Genomic DNA, 25149 nt, shown 5'->3' with positions numbered 1-25149 from the left:
TACCTTGCGTATTCAGGGAGCATCAGTGAAAATCTATTGCTTAGGCTGCTATATACAGACTTAAGCACGCTTGTGGCAAACTCAATAACCAAACTCTCTTTCCCAGAAAATTTTAGGATCAGATTCTGCTTTTGGACAACGGTTCCAATTCTTTGGAAGATCAGTAGATGGCCACAGAGACTTAGATGACGATGACATTACTGATGTATCAGTTGGTGCTGATGGAAATGTGGTTCTGCTATGGTTGGTAAACTCTTTCAGAAAGGAAGCGCTTAATGATTCAGATGCAAGTTGAACATTTAGTTAATTAAACATCAAAACAAACAAACCAAAAACCTCTTTCATTCCATGTGTGCAGAGCTAACACACTTACTGCCTCATTGCTGCTATCATAGCTAGCTGAAAAACAGCATTAGACTAAACCTCTTTTAAGCATGTATCATCAAACCATCAAAAGCCAAGGCAGTGTGGGGAGCAGAGTCAGGGCATGCAGGGGGAAGCCAGGTGGTGGGGGCTGCCAGGAGAGACCAGGGCAGGGATGGGGAGGGCCAGGAGACACCCCTGCCTGCTGCTGCTGTGGTCCAGAAGGAATGGGCAGCAGCAGGGAATGGGCCTTGCTTGAGAGTATTTGTAACAGCAGGTTGTACTTCAGTAGCCGCAGTATAATTTTGGTAGCTGAGCTTCAGACAGATGAAGCCACTTCCCACACAACCTGCGTGACCTTTACTGACCAGTAGGCTGATATGGGAGAGAGAGTTGTCCTGCAGGGTAAGGACAGAGAGCAGCAGAGAGTTGGCACTTATTTCTGGCAAGAAACCCATCTTTTCTGGCATATGGCCTTTGCCAGAGCAATCTGAGTACTTTCACAAAATAAAGAAGAAAGGCTTCACAGAACCCAAATCTTTTGCCTCCCTAAGTACTGTTTATTTTCCACTACTTACTTGAGGAGCTAAATTAAAATGCAGCTTGCTCTCCTATCTGTTGCCTGTCTTCTTGCCTAAGGCTCCCCATTGTATGAAGAACAACATCACTGAATTGCTACTTATTTCATAATGAAACACGATTATTAAAAATGAATGGTCACTTTGGACCTTTGACCCACAATAGAACTGCTGCTGGTGCTGGCAGGAATTTCATTAAAGAAAATTATGCTCCTTGGAGTACCAGAATTTATTTAGATTTGATTAATGAAGATGCTCATTCTTCTTTCACTCTGGCATTTGGTCTGATTAATGAGCTTCACTTTTGATTAAAGTGTTTGTTTTTACATACAGGGTTCCTTTGAAACTTCTTCAAACTCTTGATTAATTACATGAAAGTTGTTTTTCTGAAAAATAAGATTGTTAATTAAAATGAAGAATTACCCTTCTTCGCCTTCCCAGAGGAGCTCAGTAATGTGGCTAAATGAACAGAAGAAGGTTACTTATTGGGAAAATAGGACAAGGGCTTAATTCTCTGTTATCTTAAGGGAAGGATTAGAGCATTAGTATAAAGACATTGATTACCCATTAATTTGACATGATAAATAAGTTATTGTCATTACTGAAAGCTATTGTATCAACAAATTAACTTATATGCAAAGAAAAATAATTTTACCAGTGCCATTAAAAAATGTTTACATTGGGAACCAAAAAATCAATGTTACATTTACAGATAGTAATAGACAACAGCTTCTACATTACCCAGTGCTCTTGAAAATCACATGTAACCTTTAAAAAATATTTTTCAGGTCACGAAGCATTGCAAATGTGTCCATAATTGCCTCATTTAAACCTGAGAAAATAAGTCTGCTGAACAAGAACACAGAAATAACTGTCAAAATATGTTTTCAGGCTACATTTAGACCTGCTAAGAGAAATAATCAAGTGGGTAAGAGTATTTCAATGACTTGTCTTATATTAATTTCTTCAAAAGTCCATTATTAAAATAAGTAGTAGAAATTCTAAAGATGTATTAGATTGAATGTCAAGAAAGGCAAAATCAGTATAAAAATTAAGTGCTTGAGAAAGTGTTTTTAAGACTTACTTTCATCACTGGCTCCATAATCTTTGAAAATTGAGGAATTAACAGTATAAAGGAGAGCTGTATCCTTGCTGTTCAACAAATCCCATAAAATGTCATTACTGAGAAGCTGATTATTTTCAATCTGCTGGTCTCAACACCAGACTGCATACTTTTGTTCTCTCTTCAGAAAAAAAAGTAAAATAAAATAAAATTTCCATAGGCTCAGTGCAGATGTCAGTGGAAGAAGTTCTTCTTTCCAGAGGACAGGAGAGCACCAAATATTTCTGAGACCAGTACTGGCCTCTCATGAAGCTATTTAGTTAAACGTCATGGATAACACCAGTTGGATTGCTTCAGTGCTATGTATAGTGCCTTTAGGAACTCATGATTGTGAGCTATAAAATAACGGTGAACTTCCACAGTGTATTAGTCATAATATGAAGAGGACAGAAATTATTATGTGATTGAAGAGAAGATGCAGATTCTTTATAGTATCCTCAGAGTTCAGGGATATTGTTGCAAGGCCCCTTTATCTAGCGTAATCCTGGCCCTGCTGACTGGCTTCTTGCCTGAGCTGCAGGCTCAGACATCTGCAGTGGAGACTGGATTGATGGCCATTTAATGTGCTCTCTGTGGATGAGAATTTATGTCAGGATTTAAACCTGTTTGACTGCTTTGAAAAACAGAAGAGAATCTTTTTTCATTTTGAGACTGCTCTGTGTTTAGCAAGCTACAAACAAAGTAAAATATTTAGTGTGGTTTGGAAAGCCTGGTCACGCTGTAATGGTGAGAGTAGTAATGAGGTCATGGGCAGTCATACTTAGCAAAAAATGTACTGTTATTCTTCTTGTAGCTATAAAGTACAATGCAACATTGGATGCAGATCTCCAGTCCTCTAGAGTGACTTCTAGAGGATTGTTCAAAGAAAATAATGAAAGGTACATGCAGAGGGATCTTGTGGTACGTCATGAGGAGAATTGTGTTCATGACGTCTTCAGTGTACAGGTAAGTGCCATTGCAAGCAATCTTGTGTGACAAAAATGATCAGACAACAATGTTGATGGATTTTCTGTCTGTAAGATGAATTTCATGCATGGTGTACTCAATGATTCACATTTCTCAAATCCCCCACAACTGAAAAACACTTAGTAAGGTTCTGATTTCAAAGAAACCGTCAAATTCCGCACAGGTTTTTAGGATAGAAGAGGTAGTTCTTCATCATGTAATTCAGCTCTAACATAACACAGAGCCCATAGTTCATAGTTTCAATAGATTTTAATTTCCCTCTGAGTAGATTCTTCTGTAAGAACTAAGACACGTATGCAAATGTTTTTTCTCAAACTAACATTTCAGGCAGACTTCAGGTGCATGCTAGACCTAGGTATACACCTAGGAAAAAAATAAAAATAAGCAAGTCTCCATCTTTCTCTAGAACCAAAGACCAAACACAGCCCTGAGAGTTGCCTTAAGCAGCCTGCATGATGCTAGGTCAGGTGGAGGACTTCAATTCCTGCTTTGCAATGCAGTGCAAATGTCTTTGACTTGTTCATCACATTTAGTGCCATTGTGGACCCGTGAGCCATAGGGCTAGAAGAGTATTCATCCAGTACAAAGAAACAGAGGAGACATGAGAGATACTGTGTTTTAATGTTGCTCAGGCCCAGCTGCTCTCTGTGATGGTAAGTCAGAATGGAATAGGAATTTGACTTCTGCAGCCAGGTGAGAATGAAAGTCACCTGGTGGTGGCTTTTGAGGACCAGCTTCTGCAGCTGCAGAGAATCCACATGTTCCTTAGCCCTACAAGTGACTGTGATGAATAGAGTCTCCAGGAATCCTAGGAAAATGAGTTTTATCATGGAAATGGCACTAAAAGTTGTTTAGCAAGAGGAGCCCACATGAAGCTATCTCACAAAATGAATTTCAGTCAAGAAATGAAGCTTTGTACTGTTACTTCTTCTTGTTTAGAACAAGTATGATTTTACTATGCATTCTCAATTTACGAAAGAATTACCAGTTTTACCCTGTTTGCTGTGCTGACAGCTATCATGTGAACCATGTCTTTTACAGGAACCTTCTGATGCAGTGAATTCACTTAGTCTGCGCATCGACATTGGCCTTGCAAATCCTGGCTCCAGCCCTGTCCTTGATATGTATTCTCCTGCATCTGTGGCCTATAGTGTAAGTATGCAGACTTACTATCAAAAAATGCATGTCTATACACACATCCATAATGTGTGGCCCCCACAAACAGAAAAGAGGTACATGGAAGTGAAAATTGGTGTTCTAGTTAAGTCACTGTGGGCTGAAAGCAGGCACCTGAGGGTGTGTCCCCCAGTTCCTTTTATAAGTTTGTCTGTATAGCATGGGCTTGCTCACATACACACACACACATCAGCCACCATGGCATAACAAGCATGTTGGTTGAGCCATGTTGATTTGAACTTCTAGTTGATGGCAAAGGTGAACTCTTTTAGGTTAGTTTATCGTACAATAAAAAAGTATGTAAAAGAGATGGAACCCCTTTGATTACATCACATTTGTTGTGGGTTAACAATAACCTGCCTGCACCATTCTTACAGATCAGTTGACATGTAGTAACATGTTACTCAGTGTTAACTTGTTCATGTGTCAGAGTTTTTAATGCCATTCAGGGGGATTTTCTTATCTGCAAACCAAGAATGTGCTTCACCTCAAAGGTGTTTGTGCTCTACTGTCTGCAGATAATTTTAAAGTTAAGCCCTGTCATTCAGGAAATGTTTTTGGTTTTTGTAGATTCCTTTTATTAAAGACTGTGGTGAAGATGAACTTTGTATCTGTGATCTTGTTCTGAATGTTCAGCGGAAGGCAGATGATGGGTAAGAGCTGAATCAGTGGCATTGTTGGGGTTGAGTGTTAAGTTTTCACCAGCTGGTTTGTATGTAGGCTTTGGATGAATTTCTAGATGAGAATGTCTTTCTAGTTCAACATCTGCTTAAAAATAGCAGGGATAAAAAAGCAATAGCATTTCTGTCTAAATAACTAATCAAAGAAAAAGAGGTATAGGAACACAGATACAGAAGTAGGACTATTGTCAGCTTAGACAAACCCTGATTTTGGTGCCTTACGGACGAGGACACAGTGAACAGTCAGAAGAGTCATGTCTGGTTGGCTGCTGTCAGGAAAGGGAGCATACTGGGAGGGCAGCAGCAGCAGCAGCTGTCTTGGTCCCTCCCACGGGGAGCACTGAGGATCCTGCAGCAGGCTGTGCCACTGGGGAGCTGACGTCAGCCATTTGGGCAGTATATATTCCAAGCCCATATGCAGATATGCGCATATGTGCACAGTACACAGAGAGACAGGGCTGCTTCTTCCTGGAGCTGCCATCCAGGTCTGCCACCTACTCTCTGCCCACCTTCCCACCAGGGTATAGCCCTTGAAAATTCAGCTAGGTGACTTTGACCATACATAATCAAGGTCCTGCACTTTGAGAAGACACTAATTTCATTTGGTTTTAAGAAACACCATCACAGAGTTTCTCACGGCAAAGGGTTTAGAAAGCAGAGCCTTTAAGTGCATAGAATGTAGGAGATGTCTTGCTGTGCTTGTTATTTGTTGTTGGCTACAGGCAACATATTTCATGATCCACAGCTGTTCTAGTACCTCTGTTTACAACAATGGATTTTATTTTCCAACAGCAAACAGCAGTTTGTTGTCAGCAGCAAAAGCAGAAGACTAACATTCAACGTGAAATTGAGAAATAAAAAGGAAAATGCATATAACACCAGAATCCAGGCTACATTTTCAGACAACTTGTTTTTTGCTTCATCGTCTTTACCGGTATGAGATACCCAACCTCACTGTTTCTGTTATTGCTACTGATTTTCGAGGTTCTCAGAGAATTATTTTTTTTCTTTCTAGTAGTGCTTATCCCAGGAAAGAATGTGTGTGCAAACCTCTCTCCCAATGTATTTTCTTGGATACCTGAATTATTCCCTTAGGCATATCAGTTTATTTAGGTCAAGGAGAGTCACTGCCAACTCAGCATAAAAGTTGGCAACCTGTTGAGTTTGACCTCACCTCAGTATTTCAGTGATCTTTTCCTCACTTTAGGCGTTGGCACCCCCATCTTGTGCATGACTCCCAACAACAGGCCTGAATGCAGTTGCTGTGCCACAGGGAATTTGTATTTGATAAATCAAGCATGCAGCATCGATGATGCAGCCTTAAAGCACAGACTTTGGATCTAGAAATATTGTTACTGCCAAGGCCATATGTTCCAGCTAGGCAGTTAATCAGATTGAAATGATTGCTATACCAGAAGCTCTTCTTCTAATGAATTTTGTCTTACAAAAGGGAAAAGAAAGGAATTATACATACTATTTGGGGGAATGCAGTAAATCTATAATATCAGCTGTTGCTCCCAAACAATTCATGAAGGATGAAATCCAGACTTCAGTGCTTGGCTTATGTGGTCTGGCTGCTACTGGAGAGGTGCATGATAATCCTAGGGCTGAAATCCAGAGCAATCCCTATACTGAAGGCAGAGGAGGGGTAGGAGCATTCATCACTGCCCCAAGCATTTTCCTGAACAATGAACTGGCAAAAGTACTCCACACAGTGCTGAGGATGCCCCTCTACCTCTGCATCCTGTTGTGCAGCAAAATTGCTCCTTCCACTCATGCCAGAAGACCACACTGGAGCTAGATTTTTCTTTTGCTTTAAAAGCCCATTTGCTTAGAAGTATTTCAGCCTGCAAGTGAAGCTTTTGACCAAAAATGTGCCTGCTTCAAAGCAGGAAGAAAAGCATAAGCTGAGAGTGTATGGGTGCTGTTTTTTGGGTAGCATAATTCATGAATGGTAAATGTCTGCTAGGGGTGCTTGTAACAAAAGACAGTACATTATAATGAATTCTTTTCAAAGTGATGATAACTGGCTATGGTCTATGAGTTTGTCTTTGATGTAGGATGATGACATACAAGATGCTCTGCAAAGTAGTAAATAAACTCTTGTCTATTTTAGATTTCCCTACAAAAAGTACAATAGAGTTCCCCTCTGCACACTAACTTCTGCAGTGGGAGTACTTAACTACCTGTCAGGTCATGTAAATATGTCTGAAAAAGTTCTGTAAAAATGCTGTAAAAAAGCACTGTAGGAGGTCATGCTGGAGATGACCTGTACTCTCTAGCCTGTATTCCTTCTTCCAAGCCCAGCACAAAATTCTAACAAGATCATTACAGCTCACAAAAAATCGCATGGGACTGGTCCTTGTCCCACCTTTCTCTTGCCTCTCTCCTAGCCCTGGCTATGCCCTATGCTGCATCTCTAGGAATTACTGCCATAACACCTATTTGTGCTGCTCCTTAGTGTAATACATGTCCTGTTGAAGATACAGACTGGGAACTTCTCTCTGCTTTATCAAAACCTGATATTAAGATGACTTTTCTGTCTGTTTCCTCTGCAGAGTGATGGGACTGAAGTCTCGTGTCAGACAGGAACAGCACAAAGTACAGTCATTTGCCAAATAAGCTATCCTGTTTTCAGAACAGGACAACAGGTACAGCTAGCTTGTTTAAATAACCTTGAATGATACCCAAAAGCTTTTTTGTTGTTTTTTTTCCCCTAAATCTGCATTTACTGCTGGTGAGGATTTCTTAGATTTGGCAACAGTTAACTTCCCTTTGGATCTCAGAGGCATTAAAAGAAGCAAACTAAGGGCTAAACTTTTGTGACTCCCTGCCAGATTAAAGGAAAAAAGGCTCTTGAAGCACATTTGTCCCTATCCACAGCTTTCAAATGCTACTGTAGCTTTGTAACTCTTGGAGGGTAAGGGCTAGGGGCAGAAGCAGAAAGCATCATCCTGTGTAGCATCCTGGGAACCGAGCACGGTTCCTGTCAAACCCCTCCTGCTGCATGAGCCTGGGGTAGCTCCCTCGCCTGCTCTGTGAATCTCATCTCTCCAAGAAAACAGTATTGCTTTGAGACGAGATGAGTGGCCCACACAGCCCTAGGATAGACTGTGTATCCTTTTTTCTCATATACACCACAAATCTTGGGATATCCACGGTTTTATGGAACTTAATCTCCTATTCCTCAAGGGCAGAAGAGAAAGAGGCTTCCAGCCCCTAACACAAACTGGAGCAATAAGAAACTTGCTAGCAATAATAGAAACATGACGTTCTGGGGGGGAAGGGGAGCAAAATAAAAAAAACCACTAGTTACATATAAAAAGTTAAGTTTATTCTGAACTTTCAATGGCATTGGTCAAAGTGGACCTGTTAGAACAAATGGAAGACAAGATGAATACAAAGCTTGTTTTAGTGCTAGTGTTCAAAAGCCTGTAGTTCAAGCAATCCTGAACACCTTTTGTTGCAGCTTGTAGCTAGTTATACACAATTTTAAAAAGCAAATACCTCATGTTTATGTAACAGTGCCAATTTGTTGGCAGGGCAAAGTGAGACCAAAGCAATTTTGGAGTATTAGAAATTACTGAAATATTACACAGAAATCAGTGGAGAATTCAGATACAGAGGGCAATTCTAGGTTGTTGCACATGTGAATAATTATATTGCTACTGGGAAGTCCTTTGAATGTTGTAATGTCAACTCATCTACTTTGTGTTCCTTGTCTCTTCCATAGGTATCCTTTGATATTAGTTTTGATTTTAACCTGAAAAATCTTCAGAATGTGGCAGTTCTAAATTTTCGTGCGTTGAGGTAAAGTATATAATCTATGAAAGCAAGTTAGGTATTAATACCTTATTTGTGTAAAATAATATTGTAACATCTGACTTAATGTGTTCTGATGAACAGTGAAAGTAAGGAAGAGCAAGAATTGGACAACCAGGTCATCTTACCAATTCCTTTGCGATATGATGCAGAAATTCACTTCACAAGGTATGCTGAATAATGTAAAGAGTCACTGTCGTTTTGCCAAGGCATTTGAATATACTAACAGTCTTGAAAGGCCACTGAAAAGACAGTGAAACTTTGTTTTCATTTTCGAAGTCGTAAGAAATTCCCGCTTCATCAACAGTAGCAGAATTTTATGTTCTTCCAGTAAGCTTACATGTGAAAAATTATGGCATATGTAGTAAGAAATCATGAATCCATGTTCACCTGTGCACAATTGTTACAGATGCTTACATGAATGAAAGTGGTATAAAAACCAAACAGCACTTGTGATTTTGATAATATAATTAGCATATACTATATAATAAGGTTGGGCCTCTGGGCTCAAATGTAGTGACATTGGATCAAATCTGGGGTTAAAGTGATCAAAACTAAACAAAAGAACAACAACAAAAAGAAAAAAATGCCCCAGCTCAAACTCAGCAAAGGTGGAAAAAAAAGAAAAAAAAAATTTGTGGACATATCTGCTGAACCTGGACCAAAAATATAAACTCTTATTAGCAGTTTGAGATAATGATTTGAACTAAAACCTGAGGTGGCACATGGCAGATTCCCCCTTGTTGCAGCTGTGTTGGCATTGGGAGAAGCACACCCTGCTTTCCCATGCTCCCGCCCAGAGATTCTGGCTCCCACCTACCCCTTCCCTCCTGGCGTCAGCCCTTTCCCCTCCCTGCGGAAGGCAAGTTGGGGCTGTTGCAAGAGGGATCCTTTACCCTGGGAAGGGCAGTTTGTAAGGAGAAACAGCTGGGCGGGCAGGGGGAGAGAGACAGACAAAAAAGACTGATCTTCATATCATGCGCTTGAAACCTCTTATCTTCAGCCCTGGAAACCCCTCATGGTTTGGGATGCACTGAAATAGTAATTAGTCTGTCACTGTTCCAAACAAGAATGATGTCAGTTACAGTTTAACTTAAATTAGAACTGAAACAAAAATACACTGGTTTGACTCTCAGATCAAGATAGGATATTTTACTTTCCATCAAAGATAAGATTTGTTTATTCTTCCTAATTACTGAATTTATAGGATAAACTACATGTAGTTACATTTGATGCACTTGGTCACCAATTATTTGTGAAAAAATGCTTTTGCATTCTGAAGCACTCAAAAATTTGTAAACATAAAACTGATAGAAAATAAATAGTAATTATTCAAAGAATGACAGAAATTTGAAAAAGAGGAAGCTGCTTAAAAATGTACAGCAACAATGAATTCAGGAAGTAAATATTCAAAGATCACCATAACTATAAGAACTGCTGGCTGTATAGGATGACCTGAGCTGCAATAGGGACCACAGTAGAGATTAGTTTAATAACCTGATTTGCAGCAACAGTTTCACAATATTTGGAGGCCCTGCATTCACCACAGCTAGGTGCACCAATTCTGGAGTCATGCAGAATTTTTCAGATTATTTTAATTGCAGAGAAGCATTTGAGTCAGCAATGCAAGTTCTTTCAGCTCCCTGAGAATGTTGCATGAGACTTCAGCAGAAGCAGAGCGTTTGTTACTCAAGTTAGCAGTGGCACAGAGATTACAGGAGCATCTGACTGGGGGGCAAGCACAGCAGCTTAAGCAGCCTCCTAGGAAATTGAGATGGTGCAAACTTTAATCAGCAGATTTAATTAGCTGAGAAATATGAACAGAAACTCAATGCTTCAGAAAAGGCAGGCATGGAGTCTATGGAGTTACTCAAGGAAAAACAGGAGTTTGAATTCAGGCGCATCTCCTGAGTATGAGAAAATGCGATTTCATACACAAGTCAAGGTATGAAGGAATACCTACTGCCAGAAAAGGATTAGTTATTCTTGGAGATGAATCAATTTAAAAGAACTAAAGGAAATACACATTAAGCCAAGGTACAATTTTAAATGCTTCCCTTGGAGTTAGCTCCTTTTTACACTCTTCCACTTAGGAAATACCTATCTGGAGATAGTTCCTTCTTGAGGCAGGTAATACAGCTGAGGAGCAACCTCTTAAAATACAAGGGTTGAGAAAAAAGTGTGTCTTGCTGAAGTGAAGCCTTTCTAGGGAGAATCTCCTAATCTGAGTTTCCAGAAGAGGTGGGAATCAGTCTTACCAGTGACTCCTGCAAGGACAAGGAAACTGATGCTGTGCATCCTGGAAGGACTGGAGATTTGAGCAATAAGGAAGCAGAAAATGCATCACATGGGTTCCTAGGTTTCCTAGGAGTCCCTGTGAGGAGGCCTTTCAAGGAAAGGGCCCATGGGAGGAAGTATGGAGGATCAAAAAGGATCCATGATACAGTATGGAGGAGCACAACTGATCAGGAAGCACCACTGTGAGACTGCACACATGTTAATTTGGGACTGTACGCACCAATGTTAACCAGGTTAAACGGGGAGCGCGGCACTGGTAAAGAGGATGGATTTGCACCTTGTACTACAGGAAAAACTGATACAGGAATCATGATAGCCCCTGTTCCTTGTTAAGTCACTCCCCGGCTTTCTTTTTGACTGCTTAAATTAGCCTCCTAATGAAAGCTAATGATGAAGAGCGGACACAGGTCTGGGATGGTTCAGTGGAGGAGCTGCTCACAGGTAGCAGCACATGGATGCGATGCACTGCACAGGGATGCTTTCATTTTCTTTGAGCATGGTCCCAGCTGGCTGAGCCCCTCGAGCATCCAGGGGCCCTTGCACCACATACTTCCATCACACACCTGTAATTTCATACTGTGGTGGGCTGCAACCACCCTCATGTTACTTTGGAAATTTTGGATTTTGAAGCCCATAAATACTAAAGAAAGCGGTCCAGGAGACCGAGAGCTACGTGATATGTACCATGCACACAAGCAGGCTGCTGTGTTTTTCCACACTCGGGCAGTGTGGAAACAAGCCTGCCTGTGGTCTATGGCATTAGGGCCCAGGATCTCCCTCAGAGTCTGCTGGTATTTGCTGTTACAGAGGTACTAAGGGGGACCATAGAGGGGCCCTGTCTGAGGAGGGAGGCCAGTGCAAGGCTGAAAGTCGCCTTTTGTGCCCAGGAGAGGAACTTGCAGTATGGCACTGAAACACCACGGGGTGCAGGAGGCTGAGCAGAGCCTATCTCACGCAGCCCTCCTGTCTTACCTTCACGTGCTCGCTCCAGCTCCAGGCTTCAGTACACCATGGATTTTCTTAACCAACTTTGTAAAATTCAAACAGCAGTACAAGTGACTGATTTTTCCTCTAACTGTACTTCTGACCTGTTACATGAACGCACATCCAGTAACGTATGTTTTCAAAGCAGCTGCCAAACTGAAATGTATTGTTTTATGGTTGTTAACTAGGCTTGCCAACATCAACTTTTATGAAGTGTACTCTGGTCAGAACATTCCTTCCACTGTGAATAATTTTGAAGATATTGGCCCCACGTTCAACTTCTCAGTTAAGGTTAGTAAATGTTTCTGGTTCTGCTTCGAGAAGCTGCCTTACCTTCTCCTCTAGCCTGGTCCCAAAACAGTTGAAAAAACATTCCTGATTTCAGTGTCTGATTTTGATGCTTTTGAATCAGTCAAGTAAGGAAAAAAAAAAAATTGCAAATAGCTGGGGGATAAATGCTTACAGCCTTTATGAGGTTAAGGATGAAATTTGCACTTACTGCACAAGTAGAATGGGGGAGGGATTGGTCCTGCACTGTTTACATATTTAGAAGATGGTTAATGCTTAACTTCAGGTCAACTTAGACTTTTTGTCCCAGAGCATATTTGTCCTCTGCTGACTTGATAAAGGAAAACAAGTCTTTGCAGGCTTGGACTTTGAAACTTGAAGTTTGGCAAGGGTTAAGTGCTGAAACCAGATGCAAGAAGTAGCCAGATCACAGAATTTATTACATAACTCAGAAAAACTTAGATCCAAATATGCAACGTGGAAGAAACGTAAATTATGTTCCATTTACATTCCTGTAACTGCTACTCTAAAGGACTAATAACAGGCCTATTGGCTGTGGCAGAGTATTTGCTTTTCAAAACATATTCATGCAGTTAATACAAGCTTTGCTAAGGAAACAGGCAGGGACCTGAAGCTATACAGTACACCTTCTGCTTTACTGTTGGCATAATGTAATTACTACCCTAGTGTCTTGGTACAAAAAACATTGATGCAAAAGGAGTCCAGTTCTTCGATACTCATCCATGATCTCTGATTTTCTTGCTTTACCAAATAATTTATGCATATGTAAGTATAGCTACCTGAATGAACTGTGAGTTACTTGCTTTGCAGGTAACAACAGGAAGTATTCCAGTGAAGATGGCATCTGTAGAAATCTATCTTCCAGCATCAACCAGCAAAGACAACCCACTGATGTACATAACTGCAGTCACCACAGATCAGGTGAAGAACTGAATTACATAAACTGCTGTGTTTGGGGGTTTAATCAGTACCGTAAACATCAATTATTTCCCTCATAGTGTGACTGAGATTCAGAGAATCTATGCCCTTTCTCCTTGTCCCTTCCTCATAAAGGGAAGGGGGAGGACCATGATGTCAGCAGTACACTAGTCTTGTTACTTGGCAGATGTGGATTATCTTTACGGTCCATGGCTGACTTTTCATATGACTCTGGAACTCTTCAGCTAGGTCCTTCTCCAAGTTCCTGGGAAGGCTATAGTAAAAATAGGATTTTTAGATTGGGGTAAACCCTTCAGGTCAATTTGTGGGGAAAAAAATTACTCTTAACAGCCGCTTAATTCTGACCGAAACCACATACAGTCTCAGTTTCCTAAGAATCCAGTGTTATGTAATTCACAATCTACCCTTTCACAGCCACCATCTCATCCCAGAAATATATATTATTGTGATGACTATAAACTCCTGAGTATGATGTCATCCAATTTCATTCCTGCTGTCTTTCCTAGGCCAGAGGTGTTACTTGTCAAGCTCAGATAAATCCACTGCAAATAGGGAAAAGACCTTATTTGGCATCTTTCACAAGAGAGAACTTCAGAGCTTCCAAAGAACTGGTGAGTAAGACTCAGGGCTTCTCAGGGCTTTAGTACTGCAGGACAGGGGTGCAGAGCTGATCCTTATGAGCCCACTGCTGTACCTGTGGGAACATCTGTGGTGGGGGTGGCATTCCTCATTCACAGTGCAGGAGTGCAGCCTATGGATGTTCTCACAAATACTGCATCTGCCTTAGAAGAAAAAGTGCATGTTCTTCACAGCCTGCAAGCACTTAATTTGTATGGACAGAATGGCAAAGGCAAGGGCAAAAAAATCTGGATATTAAAAGAACATTTGTTAAAGTGTATTTTTAATGCATGTTGTTGCCTCTCCTTGCTGTGTCCCCTGGAAGAACTGTAAGAATGTGAAGTGCAGCACCATCACATGCAAACTGGAAGACATTATCCTGAAGGGAGAGTACTTTGTGAATGTGTCCACCCGAATCTGGAATGGAACCTTTGCTGCTGTGAGTATCAGCTGCATCTTCATGAAGGATCCAAGACTCAAGTATTTCCTAACTCCTGATATTTTTCAAAGATCAGTAAAAAGAGGCCTTCCAATCTAGAAAGACCTTCCGTTACTTTACATTGTTGTGTTTTCCAGATCGAAAACTTGAATCTAAAAGTTAAGTAAGTAGTGAGGCTGCATAATGGAGCTGATAACCTTCAATCCAGCACAAAACCTAAGAAAATGCTGTGATAATGCAATCTTCACAGCTGAAAAAAACATTTTCTGCATCTGTTAAATTCATTCAGGGGAAACTACAGTTTCCACAAAACTCAACATAGGACAGCAGAGTACAGTATCGTCATAGCCTGGAAAATAGTGTTGCTTTTAGCTTTTGGAAGATCACAGCCTACATAGTGATCATTTTAAGTCACATCAAAATATCAAGAGCCTGTAAGTGCTGCCAGTTATATTTGCTAGAGAAGGTATGGAAATTTTTTTTTAATTGATTTTTTTTTTTTTTTTAGAGTTGGTGTCAAGGAAACAGTCCTTGCTTAAAGACCTACAGGGTGTTTAAAAATATCCATCAATAATATCTTGACTTTCCCACTTTAAATCACCATGTGTCCTCCAGGATATAACTCATCATGAATTACCAGACTTTTGAAAGGAGAACATGTTTGCTTCTTAGCTAGGCAACCAACCAAACTGTCTTGGAGTCCTAGGTTTGCCTAAAGTGTCAGGAACATGACGCAGTCTCCTTAGTTTGTCTGGCAAGTCTAATGGCAGGTACTGACATTTAACAGCAGGGCTGTTGTCAGCTTTAGCATTCAGCTCTTAAAAGAAAAAGGTCGGGTGGATAATGTAATATACCCAGCAAGTGTGTGAAGGAAAGCATCTGTCTGTCTTTAAAGTTTGAATTTTTCAAATCATCTGGGTTAAGACCACTTGTTAGTGCATCAGGTACACAGAAGGTGGAGACCTACCTGAACAAAAGGTTGCTACCCTCACACGAAAGTAAGTGGAAATAATTTGTTTACCACTGGGCGACGGGAAGGAAAGATCACATGTCACAGTTTTCCTCTCATCTCCCATTTTGTTATTTTCCATTTGATTGATTGTCAATGGTCAGTGCAAATAATCTTGCAAGCACTCAATAATGCACATAAATCAGCCTTTTTATTTAGTGGCAATCAGTCACTGTCCAAGATGGGGATAGCAGGCTTGCTGGTATCTGCTAAGCAAAGCAAACAAAGATCTATTTAGGAATTAACAAGGTGCTTTGAATAGTGCTGAGGTGGGTTTCTAAACATTTAGGAGTGCAGGACAGGCCACCTGGGCAGATGGCCACAGTGCAGGCGTGCAGTAACTGTATGCTGCAGGGATGGTCAATTCAGTGTGCGTCGGCTGCTGCGGACCTACGCTTGCTCACGTTCCCTGTGTCAAGCCCACCATACCTGGCCCTGCCCCAGAGAAAAGGCTGAGGAGGCAAAATGACAGAGCAAAGTGACAGAGCAGGCATTGCATTTGGTACGGCTGGCAAGTGCTCCTGTGCTCCCGTGAACCTGAGGCCATTCCCAGTGGTGCTGTAGGACACAGGGCTCTCCATGTCTGCCGCACAGGGAGGAGAGCAGCGGTGAGCTGGCAGTGTCTGCACAGCCATGCTCCTCTCTCAACACATGCACAGAGGGAAGTGGGATCTGGCACAAGGTCCCTTTTCAAATGGGAACTGGCCTAAGATTTTTGTCATCTTCTTTGTTTAAGCTGAGGGAGAGCTGTCAGAATTTGAGCAGAGGAGAGGAACAGATAGTGATAGGAGAAAATAAATGGGGAAAAACAGAAGCATTGGATAGAGTTGGGGGGGCGGGCAGGGAAGAACATCCAGTTTCCATTTCTTTCAAAGGCCAGAGATACATCCCCATCAGTCTTTTGTTGCTGAGCTATTTCTCCCTTTGTTATTTTTCCCTCCTCCTCTTCCCTGCTAGCAGCAGTGACAGCTTTGAAATAACTATAAAAATGGATATATAATCAACTCCTCCTGTTTTGCTTGAACTATATGTTAAAGAAGCCAGTTCCCCAGTTTCATTGCTAATAAGTAAGAACAGCAAAAATAAGTCTGGATTACTGATACATTATTACTTTCATAGACACATTAGCTTGGGACAAATAAAAAGATAATTTTATTTTTCTTAATACTGTGGTTTTTTTCTGGTTCTGAAGTCTTAATTTCAAAACAAGAGAATTATTTTAGGATGTCTATATTCTAAGTTATTTGCCCTGTAATAGAGCTTTACAGTTTTTTTAATCTTCTCTTTCAGTTAACTTTCCAGACATTACAACTCTCTGCAGAGGCAAAAATTGATACGCATAACCCTGAGTTATTTATAATTGGAGAGAATACCCTAACTGTAAGTGATAGATAAGTACATTTTTTTCAAATTCTCTTTCACTGTATTGAAGTGGTAATATTTAATTTTCAGTGTCCTTTAGGAGTACATAGCAAATTTCAAACTCTGATGACATTTGATTCCATTGAACTAATGTATCCTTTTGGCTATATACAACTTCCCTTAAGGTCCCAAAATGTTTTCATTTCAGCCAACTACTATATAAACCAGACTAGTTAAAATCTGTAGATCTCAAATAGATTGTAGAACTATCAGCAAAATTCAGGTAGAAACTTCTGAAATTCGTTTAGCTTCCTGTTCATGAAAAGATCAAAATTTGGACTTCCTTCTGCAACGGAATTAATTGTTGTAGATAAATGAGCTCTGGGAGACATTTTTGCGAATCTGAGTTATAGTCTTACTTCTGTGAGTGTATTTGGTTTGATGTTTGTAGACAGATGTTTGGCACAGGTATCGAGCAAATATACTTAATCTCATTTGTAAATGAATGTGGAGTATTTTTTGCATTTGGAATGGCTGTCCAATGGACAATAAGGACACAGGTAATCTCAAGAAAAGTCTCCAAACCACCACTTTATTAGTGTAGAATTCTTCTCCCAAGGTTTCCATCTGCTATATACAAACATAAACAACACTTGAAGAATACATTAGCACTGTGATGCTGTTGTAATGAAAAGATACCTTGTTCTCTTGGCCTGTCTAGGGAGGAACACTCTTCCATTTGCAATACTAAGTTTAGATTTATTTTTACAGGACTTACCAGCCTGTTTTACCCATAAAAATAACCAAGGCCATTGAAGACCAAAATGCAAGTTAGTAAGGGAGTCAAATATCTGTGACAATGTGTGGCATAGCCCATTTACAGGCAATGGAAAATTCAGTTTAATATGTACAAAAGCGGTTATTGATTGATCTATCTCAATGTGGAAATAAGACCATAATTCAGTACTATTTTTTGTTATTGTTTTCTCATGGATCACTCCATTTCTTGTGAAGCACCTCTAAATAGACCCATTTGTATTCAGGGAAATCTCCAGTGCCTGAAGAAGCAAAGGGAATATATGAGTAGTTCTGGAAATAATGCCATGTTTTTGCAGAAAAATTACATGCCTGTATGTGAAGTGTGCTGAGTGCCTCAGGTTTGCGGCATAGTATTATTTCTGTTAGGAGAGGAAACTCATTAATACACAATGCAAATATTCCAGTTAATTGCACAGGCTTTTTAGGTAGCTCATAAACCATGTATTACTAGGTATTCTTCCACAGTTGGAGCATGATACTGCTAAATTTACATTATCAGCAGTTCTGTTGATTTCAGGAGAACCAGAATTTAATTATTGAAATGACTGTTAAGTCAGTTGACAAATAAAAGGTAATTCCTGAGCCAGCCGTTGAAACATCTGCAGCTGGGACTTTTACGGCTCTGAGGCAGTGGGTGAACAGACCCTGGAAGTTATCCACAGGGCTCCTAAGAAACACAGTGGCTTTTGGTGAGGTTTACAGCCTGATCCTTACTCAATAGCCTCTTGCCCTGTGAGAATTCTTGGAAAATGTGCCAGCTTGTGGAGGTACACTCTCCCTAAGGCAGAGAGTTTCCTTTGACACTGCAGCGATGGAGTCAGAACCCAGCACTTCGTATACTTCTTGACAGACCAGCAGCGATACCCAGTCTTTGCCCTTCACACTTCCTTGGGAATAGGACAGTGCAGAAACAATATTGAGTTTATCTCCCTACTTAACCTGTTTTTTCAGACAGGAGTGGTAGAATTCATCCAACTTAATATCTACATTAGTCATCCACATCAGAGTTAGCCCTTCTTTAAAACATAATCCATAGAAAGAATAGGTATTTCTGAGATGCAATTCATCTCATCTTAAAGATGATCCTGAAAATAAGTAGGGTGAATTAGGCCCTAAAAGAGCTGATTCTCCTCCATTTGAAGCCAAGGAACTATAGAGTAGATGTAACGCTAGATGAGATGAATCCCAGCCGTGGTGTCTTACTGACGATAGCTTGACTTCAGGGAAGATGTGTGTTCTTAGCCATTGATTTACCTCTCCAACAGTGCCACTTCACTGTTAATCTAATGGAGAAAGCATTACTAGGCAAACTGCACATACATACGAGATTGGCTCTTTAGTTTGGATGAGCTGGGTTGCTGTGTAGCCAAATGAATTAATATTGCCTTCTGATGCTATGTGGAGAAGCTGCTTAGGTATCCTTGCGTAAAGGCTTTCAGATTTTTTCCAAGTTGGAAAGGACTGCCAGCTGGAGGAGAGAATGTTAACCTGCTATAATCATCATTATGGCCATTCTGTTAGAAAATACACAAAGCCATCCTGCCTCAGTGAAATGAATACACATAGCCACACCTAGCACAACCTTGGAGCCTTCCAGGAGAAATTACTTAAATCACCAAGATGTCAGTCCACTGCAAGCTTCCCAGAAAGCTTAAGATTAAATTACACCAGACAAATGCATTGAACAAGCAATCCTGAGAAATTAAACCAATGTGACTTCTTTTATCATGTTTCAGGAAGGAAAAAAACATCATGCTAAATGCATGTCATTGCAAGATTAAATCCAAAGATTTGACAGTTCATAAATATTACAGCAATGTCTCCCTGAGCAACTATGTTATATTTAACTATATAGTTGGTCATACCCATCCAAATAGGTAGGGTATCACCTGAAAACTAACTTCCAGACACTGTATGCTGTTGTGGAGCTCTCTGGTATTGCTTGTAGTTCAGGAAGCATAGGTGTGCTAGAAACACTCCTGTTTGACCCATCCATCTTACAGCAAATTCATGCAGTTGACTCGGGAGAACACAGATTAACACGAGAAGATCTAACAAGTTGTTAGTGGTTTCCCAGCAGGTAGGAACAGCAGGCAAATGAGACAGAGGTACCTGTCCAGCATCAGGGAAGAAATTTCAGCAAATGCAGTGCATGGTGGTGTCTGGCCTCCATGATTAGTATTGCCTCCTACAGCTGCCCACCATAGATAACAGGCTCTGACAGTGCTTGGTTGGAAGTAGTTCTTCTCCATCTGATGCAGTGGAAGTCTGTTTTGAGCAGATGGGGCTCTACACCAGGCTATTCCCCACCTGCATGAAAGCACATCTGTTTTACGTAGTGATGGTGTGTCCGTGATGGGAAGAACTCTGAAAGACCTCCTGTTACTGGAAAGGCAGAAAGCTGGCAGGAAGAGATTGCTCCTCTGCCTGTTGGGTATGGCCAAGAGTGATGAGGGCCCCTAATCCTTAACTGGCACTGCCACGTGCCACGATGGTGCAGCCAGGTACCTGACAGGACACCAGTGAAAAGGCCGTAATTGCTTGGTGTGTTCCAGTCATTGATGCTGGAATGTATGCAGTCCAACTGTTCTTGAGTAGTGAAGTATTTGGTTTACAAATCCTACTTTACATACAGTTAACATTAACCCCTAATGCACAATCTCTCTGCTTTCAGATCCCAGTTACAATAATGAAGCCGGATGAGAAAGCTGAGATACCAGTTGGTGTTGTGATTGGCAGTATCTTGGCTGGACTCCTCCTGCTGTTAGTATTGGTTGCCGTTTTGTGGAAAGTAAGTAGGTGTTTATATTCTTAAAAAGAAAAGCAGAAAGGGATAAATACATTCGGGCTATTTTCTTTGGAATCTCTCTTCTCTGGTGCTGAACAAAACCACACATGCAGTTTGGTGGTGTTGTGGTTTAACCCCAGCTGGCAACTAAGCACCACACAGCTGCTCACTCACTCCATCCCAAGCCCTCACACCCCAGCAGGATGGGGAGGAGAATAGAAAAAAAGTAAAACTTGTGGGTTGAGATAAGAACAGTTTAACAATTGAAATAAAATAATATTGATCGTAATAATAATAGTAATGGGAAGGAAGATAACCAAAAATAAGAGAAATAAAACCCAAGGAAGACAAGTGATGCACAATGCAACTGCTCACCACCCACTGACCAATGCCCACCCAGGCCCTGAGCAGCGATGAGCAGCTCCCGGCCAACTCCCCCCAGTTTATATAAGCATGACATCCTATGGTATGGAATATCCCTTTGGCTAGTCCAGGTCAGCCATCCTGGCCATGCTTCCTCCCAGCTTCTTGTGCACCTCCTCGCTGTCAGAGCACGGAAAACTGAAAAATCCTTGACTTAGAATAAGCATTAATTAGCAAAAGCACTACTTAGCAACAACTAAAACATCAGTGCGTTATCAACACTATTCTCATACTAAATCCAAAATACAGCACTGTACCAGCTACTAGAAAGAAAATTAACTCTGTCCCAGCCAAAACCAGGACAGGTGGTATGAATAATACTGCATTGGCATTGCGCCCTTGATGGGAGCATTTAGAAGGGCTCTAAAAATCAAAATTCTGAAATAGGTCCCCATAGAAATGGCAACGTGAAGTGATAAATGAATTTCCAGCAGTTCAAAACAGGGGCTGTGGCATTTACTTTTTTCCTTTTGACACTGCCTGCCTCCTTCCATAACTCCCCAGCTGGGCTCTGACCTCCCATGTTATTCCCAGTGGGCAAGGCTGGGGATGAGAAACAAAGAGGGAGAGGATATACACTGAACAGACAAAAAGAGAACAGAGAAGGGTGAGGGAAAAAAGTAATTTACAAAGGATACCTAGATTAAGGGGAGAGGAAAGTTTTCCTGAGTGCCAGGGCCTTGGTGCTTGAAGGGCTCCTTGGCACACTAAGGCAACATGGAGATGCCTGTATCTTGGCAGGGAGACAACTGGCTACTCAGCACTGCTGTTCTTGCATTTACTTGCACCAGGCAGGAGTTTAAAGCCTAGCTCCTTTCAATTTAGAGTCAGGAATTGTCTACAAATCAAACACTGTATGTATGTGCATGCACACGTGTATTTCTACCATCACACTATTTAGCTTAGCTCAGAAATGTAACTATCAATGACTTACTGTGATACGGTGTTATTTTAATGCTTACCACAGCTTGGCTTCTTCGAGAGACAGTATGAGAAAATGACACAGGATATAGAAGATGTTGATGAAATTACAGAACTCACAAAGGACAAAGACTGAAGATGAGGAGTTACGTGGATAAAGAGAGGAAATCTGAGCCACCAACAGTAGTTGTGATCCAGTCGGTTCTTCAGCTGGAGTGCCTTAAAGCTTAGTAACATTTAAACATTTTTAATGGAAGTGTCTTGTTATAGATGAAAATATTTTACAGATTCTACTCTATTATAAGAGTAACTGCAGGACAGTTCATTTTTTTCAAAAATGATTTATAGTGCCTTTTCTTGTAAATTTTTGCCTTTCAAACAAGCTTAGCCCTTAGAACTGGCAGGTCCGGAGTTTACAGTAACATATTGTGCCAGCAACCCTTCTCCTGCTCCACTGCAGAGTGAAACAGAGCAATTTATTTCAGATTACTGTGGAACAGCATCAGTTCGTAATTCAGTTGACAAGTACCATATGTGTAAAGGACATTTTCTATTAAGTTGATGATGAATGTGTGGTGAATACTGCTTCCAGACTGGGAGAAGAAAACCCATTTTTCATTGACTAACTCCATCCTTATTGTTTTAGAGAAATAATTTACACCAGCAAACCTTTGTCTTAACTAATCTATAAGGTGGGAACTGCGTATGAAGATGTCTGTCTGGGTGCTACAGGACAACTGGGTGGGCAAACTGTTCCAAAAGTTCACCATATTCCTTGCACTAAGGTCACAACTAAATTACTGAAGTACATTGCCTTGGGGAAATATTGCCAAACGGTATGTATAACTGCCTTCTGCATACTTTCTCTCTGAGAAGAAAATAAGAATTTCATAATAATTTACAGCATTTTCTCTGCAATGTTATGATTAGTTTTCAGACTTCATCTTGAGAAGCACTACCACTACTGTTACACTGGGCTTTACGCTCGCAGTCGCTCTGACAGTAGTTTGGGTTTTGACATAAATAGGGAAGACAGTCAAGATCTTGCCTTTAATTCTATACTGAAAAATTTTGCAAGACTAAGAGCGTGAAGTGAACTAAAGGGGATGATTACTAAGGACGTATGCACATTGGGACAGAGGATAGTGAAGATCTAAGCTCTGTAAACTGTTTACTGCACTTGTTTCTTTAGCATCTCAGTGCTCTCCAGGAGACCAAAGTTCAGTACGACCTCCTTAGCTGTCACATTTTATTTGGTCCCACATGTTCCTGTCTTGATGAAGATAACTTATGTTTTATACAGTAAAGTACTGTAGTGCTCTGGAAGGAGCTCTGAGCACAACACTTGGGTTGACTTCAAGTTGGTTACACACCTCAAGTTTATCACATGCAATTATGCTGCCTGGTTTTAATGAAAGCTCAGTCTTAAAAAGGCACATGCTGTAAGACTGCTAACAGTCAAGGGAATTCGCCTTTTGGCTGTCTTTCTCTCTCATGCCTGGCAGTTATGTTTATAATCAATTGTGAGAGAAGATGTGTGTGTTGTCCTTATGTACACTGCCATGCAAGTGAGACTGTTTCCAACTCAAGGTTGATTTACTTGAAAACACTTAAATGTACCTGATTCAGACCTGAAGTCATGTTTTCTTTCCCCCAAAGCTAGATTGTACTTATGCTTAGGCACCTTTCAGATTATTTTCTGAGGGACTTTTCAGAAACTAGGCTTGAGCACGTTTGAAAGTTTTACTCAGTCTTTTTTAATCAGCAATCAGTCAGGAGCCAACCATCTCTTTGGCAAATAACAGCTTCATTTGCAGTGACAGCTGGATTGTGCTCAGTGTAGTTTTATATGTGTTTTGGATTCATTTTGTATCTATGAAATGTTATGTTTTGGGGTGGGGTTTTTTAAACATTCTGAAAAACAATCCAGATTCTGATCTCAATTGTCAAACAAGACTGTTGCCATCAGCTGAGTTTGTGACCAAAACAATTATGTAAGAAGTTAAAAAAAAAAAAAAAAAGAAAAAGTAGCAATTGCATAAAGCTAAAGAATAAGCTCCTGACTTGTAATTGTAAATCCTAAGGGCAAATGCTCTGAAAGTAAAGATAAAAAATTGTCTGCCTCAATTCTTATATAAACTCGTGAGAAGAAAACAAAACCCTACGCCTGTATGTGTGAGAAGCTCCTACATAACCAGGGTCATGCACTCCAGGCCAGAGGGGGAATTTCACAATGCAGCACATGGCAGCATCTTTCATTTCTGGTGCTGCTTGCAAGGGAAATTTAGGCATTTAGCCAGATTTCCTTCTTCCACCTTTGGTGGGAGGTACAGGTCAGTATCTGACATACAGCTTCTTTGGGGATTTAACAGTTTATCAATCAGGTAGCAGTGACTCAATTCACTACTCTTCACTGGGGTTTTTGTCCCAGACAACAGGAATTTCCCCCCAGCCTGGACATAATACTTTCTCCCAAAATAAAGGGAAGGCATAGCAATAGGTAAGGTTTTTGTATCCTAACCACTTCAAGTTACTAGTTTATTTTTCTTTTACAGTTAATACTTAAATGGCTAATTCAGTTTTTGTAATGGGTGAGTCTATTGCACTTTTAAGTTGGCACAGCCGCAAATAATGCTGGAAATATTATGTATATTTTGTGTTATGCGCAAGGGGTTGGTTTGGTTTTTTTTAGTTTTACTTTTTTAAAACAGCACATTACAGGTTAAATATTATTCTGAAATGTTGAGCTTCAGCATGGGCTTCTGTTTGTGCGTGCAGCAAGAAAAGTCAGGAATACCTTCAGCAAACTCAACTTGTATCTGATTCTGGTCTTGAAATCTAGCTGCTGACTTCCTGAAGTACTAGAATCAAGTCCAAAATCAAAGTTAGTTTCATATGAGCCTATGTATAGATTTGGGATGTACAAGAGAGTTTATAATCAAACTGACTTCTGAAAGCTAGCATGTAAGCTCTACGGGAGCAGGGACTGTATCACTGTGGTGCCTACCTGAGGGCCTAACAGCGTTACTACAATAAAAACAAGAATACTGCTGAACACAGACTCATTTATTTTTAAAGCGCACCCTAAAGCAAAGAAATGCTACTGAAAAAGCACTACATAAAATGGGGCCAAATATGTCTTTGTTCCAGTAGCACACAGTGAAAACCCTAAGGGGATGACTCTGCTAGGTATACAAAGAAGCTGCACTTGGAAGTCTTGTAGGTTATAGTCATGAGTATAATACTACTGGTAAGCTATATTGTAGTGTAAGTCAGTTTGCATTAGTGCAAAATATCTGTGTATTTGAATAGCTCTGGTTGAATAGTTGGTGTTAAAACCTTAGCATGGTCAGGCCTTCCTATAAGCATGGGGTTATCACTGGCATCTAAAATTACACCATATTCCGCCACTCTCATGCCCTGCACTTTATATTATGTACAGAATTGGTCAGCAGTAGCATGTCCTGACACCAGCTCTAGCTGCTCCACACCATACACTGGGAAAGCCAAATGCAACATTTCAGCAGGAGCA

The 25149-nt window shown here is 40.6% G+C and overlaps 1 protein-coding gene across 2 annotated transcripts in view; it reads left to right on the top strand.

Moving 5' to 3' along the window:
• ITGA2 (integrin subunit alpha 2) overlaps positions 1-24672 on the top strand; it is a 70426-nt gene extending 45754 nt beyond the window's left edge. For both annotated transcript variants that reach the window (XM_030003544.2, XM_041120626.1), the window contains 16 exons: positions 107-243; positions 1730-1869; positions 2858-3009; positions 4072-4182; positions 4777-4859; positions 5679-5820; positions 7445-7537; positions 8620-8696; positions 8793-8876; positions 12179-12281; positions 13110-13220; positions 13745-13849; positions 14182-14295; positions 16595-16684; positions 20160-20276; positions 21664-24672. In XM_030003544.2, the coding sequence (XP_029859404.1) occupies positions 107-243; positions 1730-1869; positions 2858-3009; positions 4072-4182; positions 4777-4859; positions 5679-5820; positions 7445-7537; positions 8620-8696; positions 8793-8876; positions 12179-12281; positions 13110-13220; positions 13745-13849; positions 14182-14295; positions 16595-16684; positions 20160-20276; positions 21664-21753 (1749 nt within the window). In that variant the 3' untranslated portion in view covers positions 21754-24672. The remainder of the gene's footprint in view (positions 1-106; positions 244-1729; positions 1870-2857; positions 3010-4071; positions 4183-4776; positions 4860-5678; positions 5821-7444; positions 7538-8619; positions 8697-8792; positions 8877-12178; positions 12282-13109; positions 13221-13744; positions 13850-14181; positions 14296-16594; positions 16685-20159; positions 20277-21663) is intronic.
• Positions 24673-25149: the final 477 nt, after the last annotated feature.

The sequence above is a fragment of the Aquila chrysaetos genome, chromosome Z (assembly GCF_900496995.4).
Source record: "Aquila chrysaetos chrysaetos chromosome Z, bAquChr1.4, whole genome shotgun sequence".
NCBI classification, from domain to species: domain Eukaryota; kingdom Metazoa; phylum Chordata; class Aves; order Accipitriformes; family Accipitridae; genus Aquila; species Aquila chrysaetos.
This window is presented reverse-complemented; position numbering and strand designations above follow the sequence as displayed.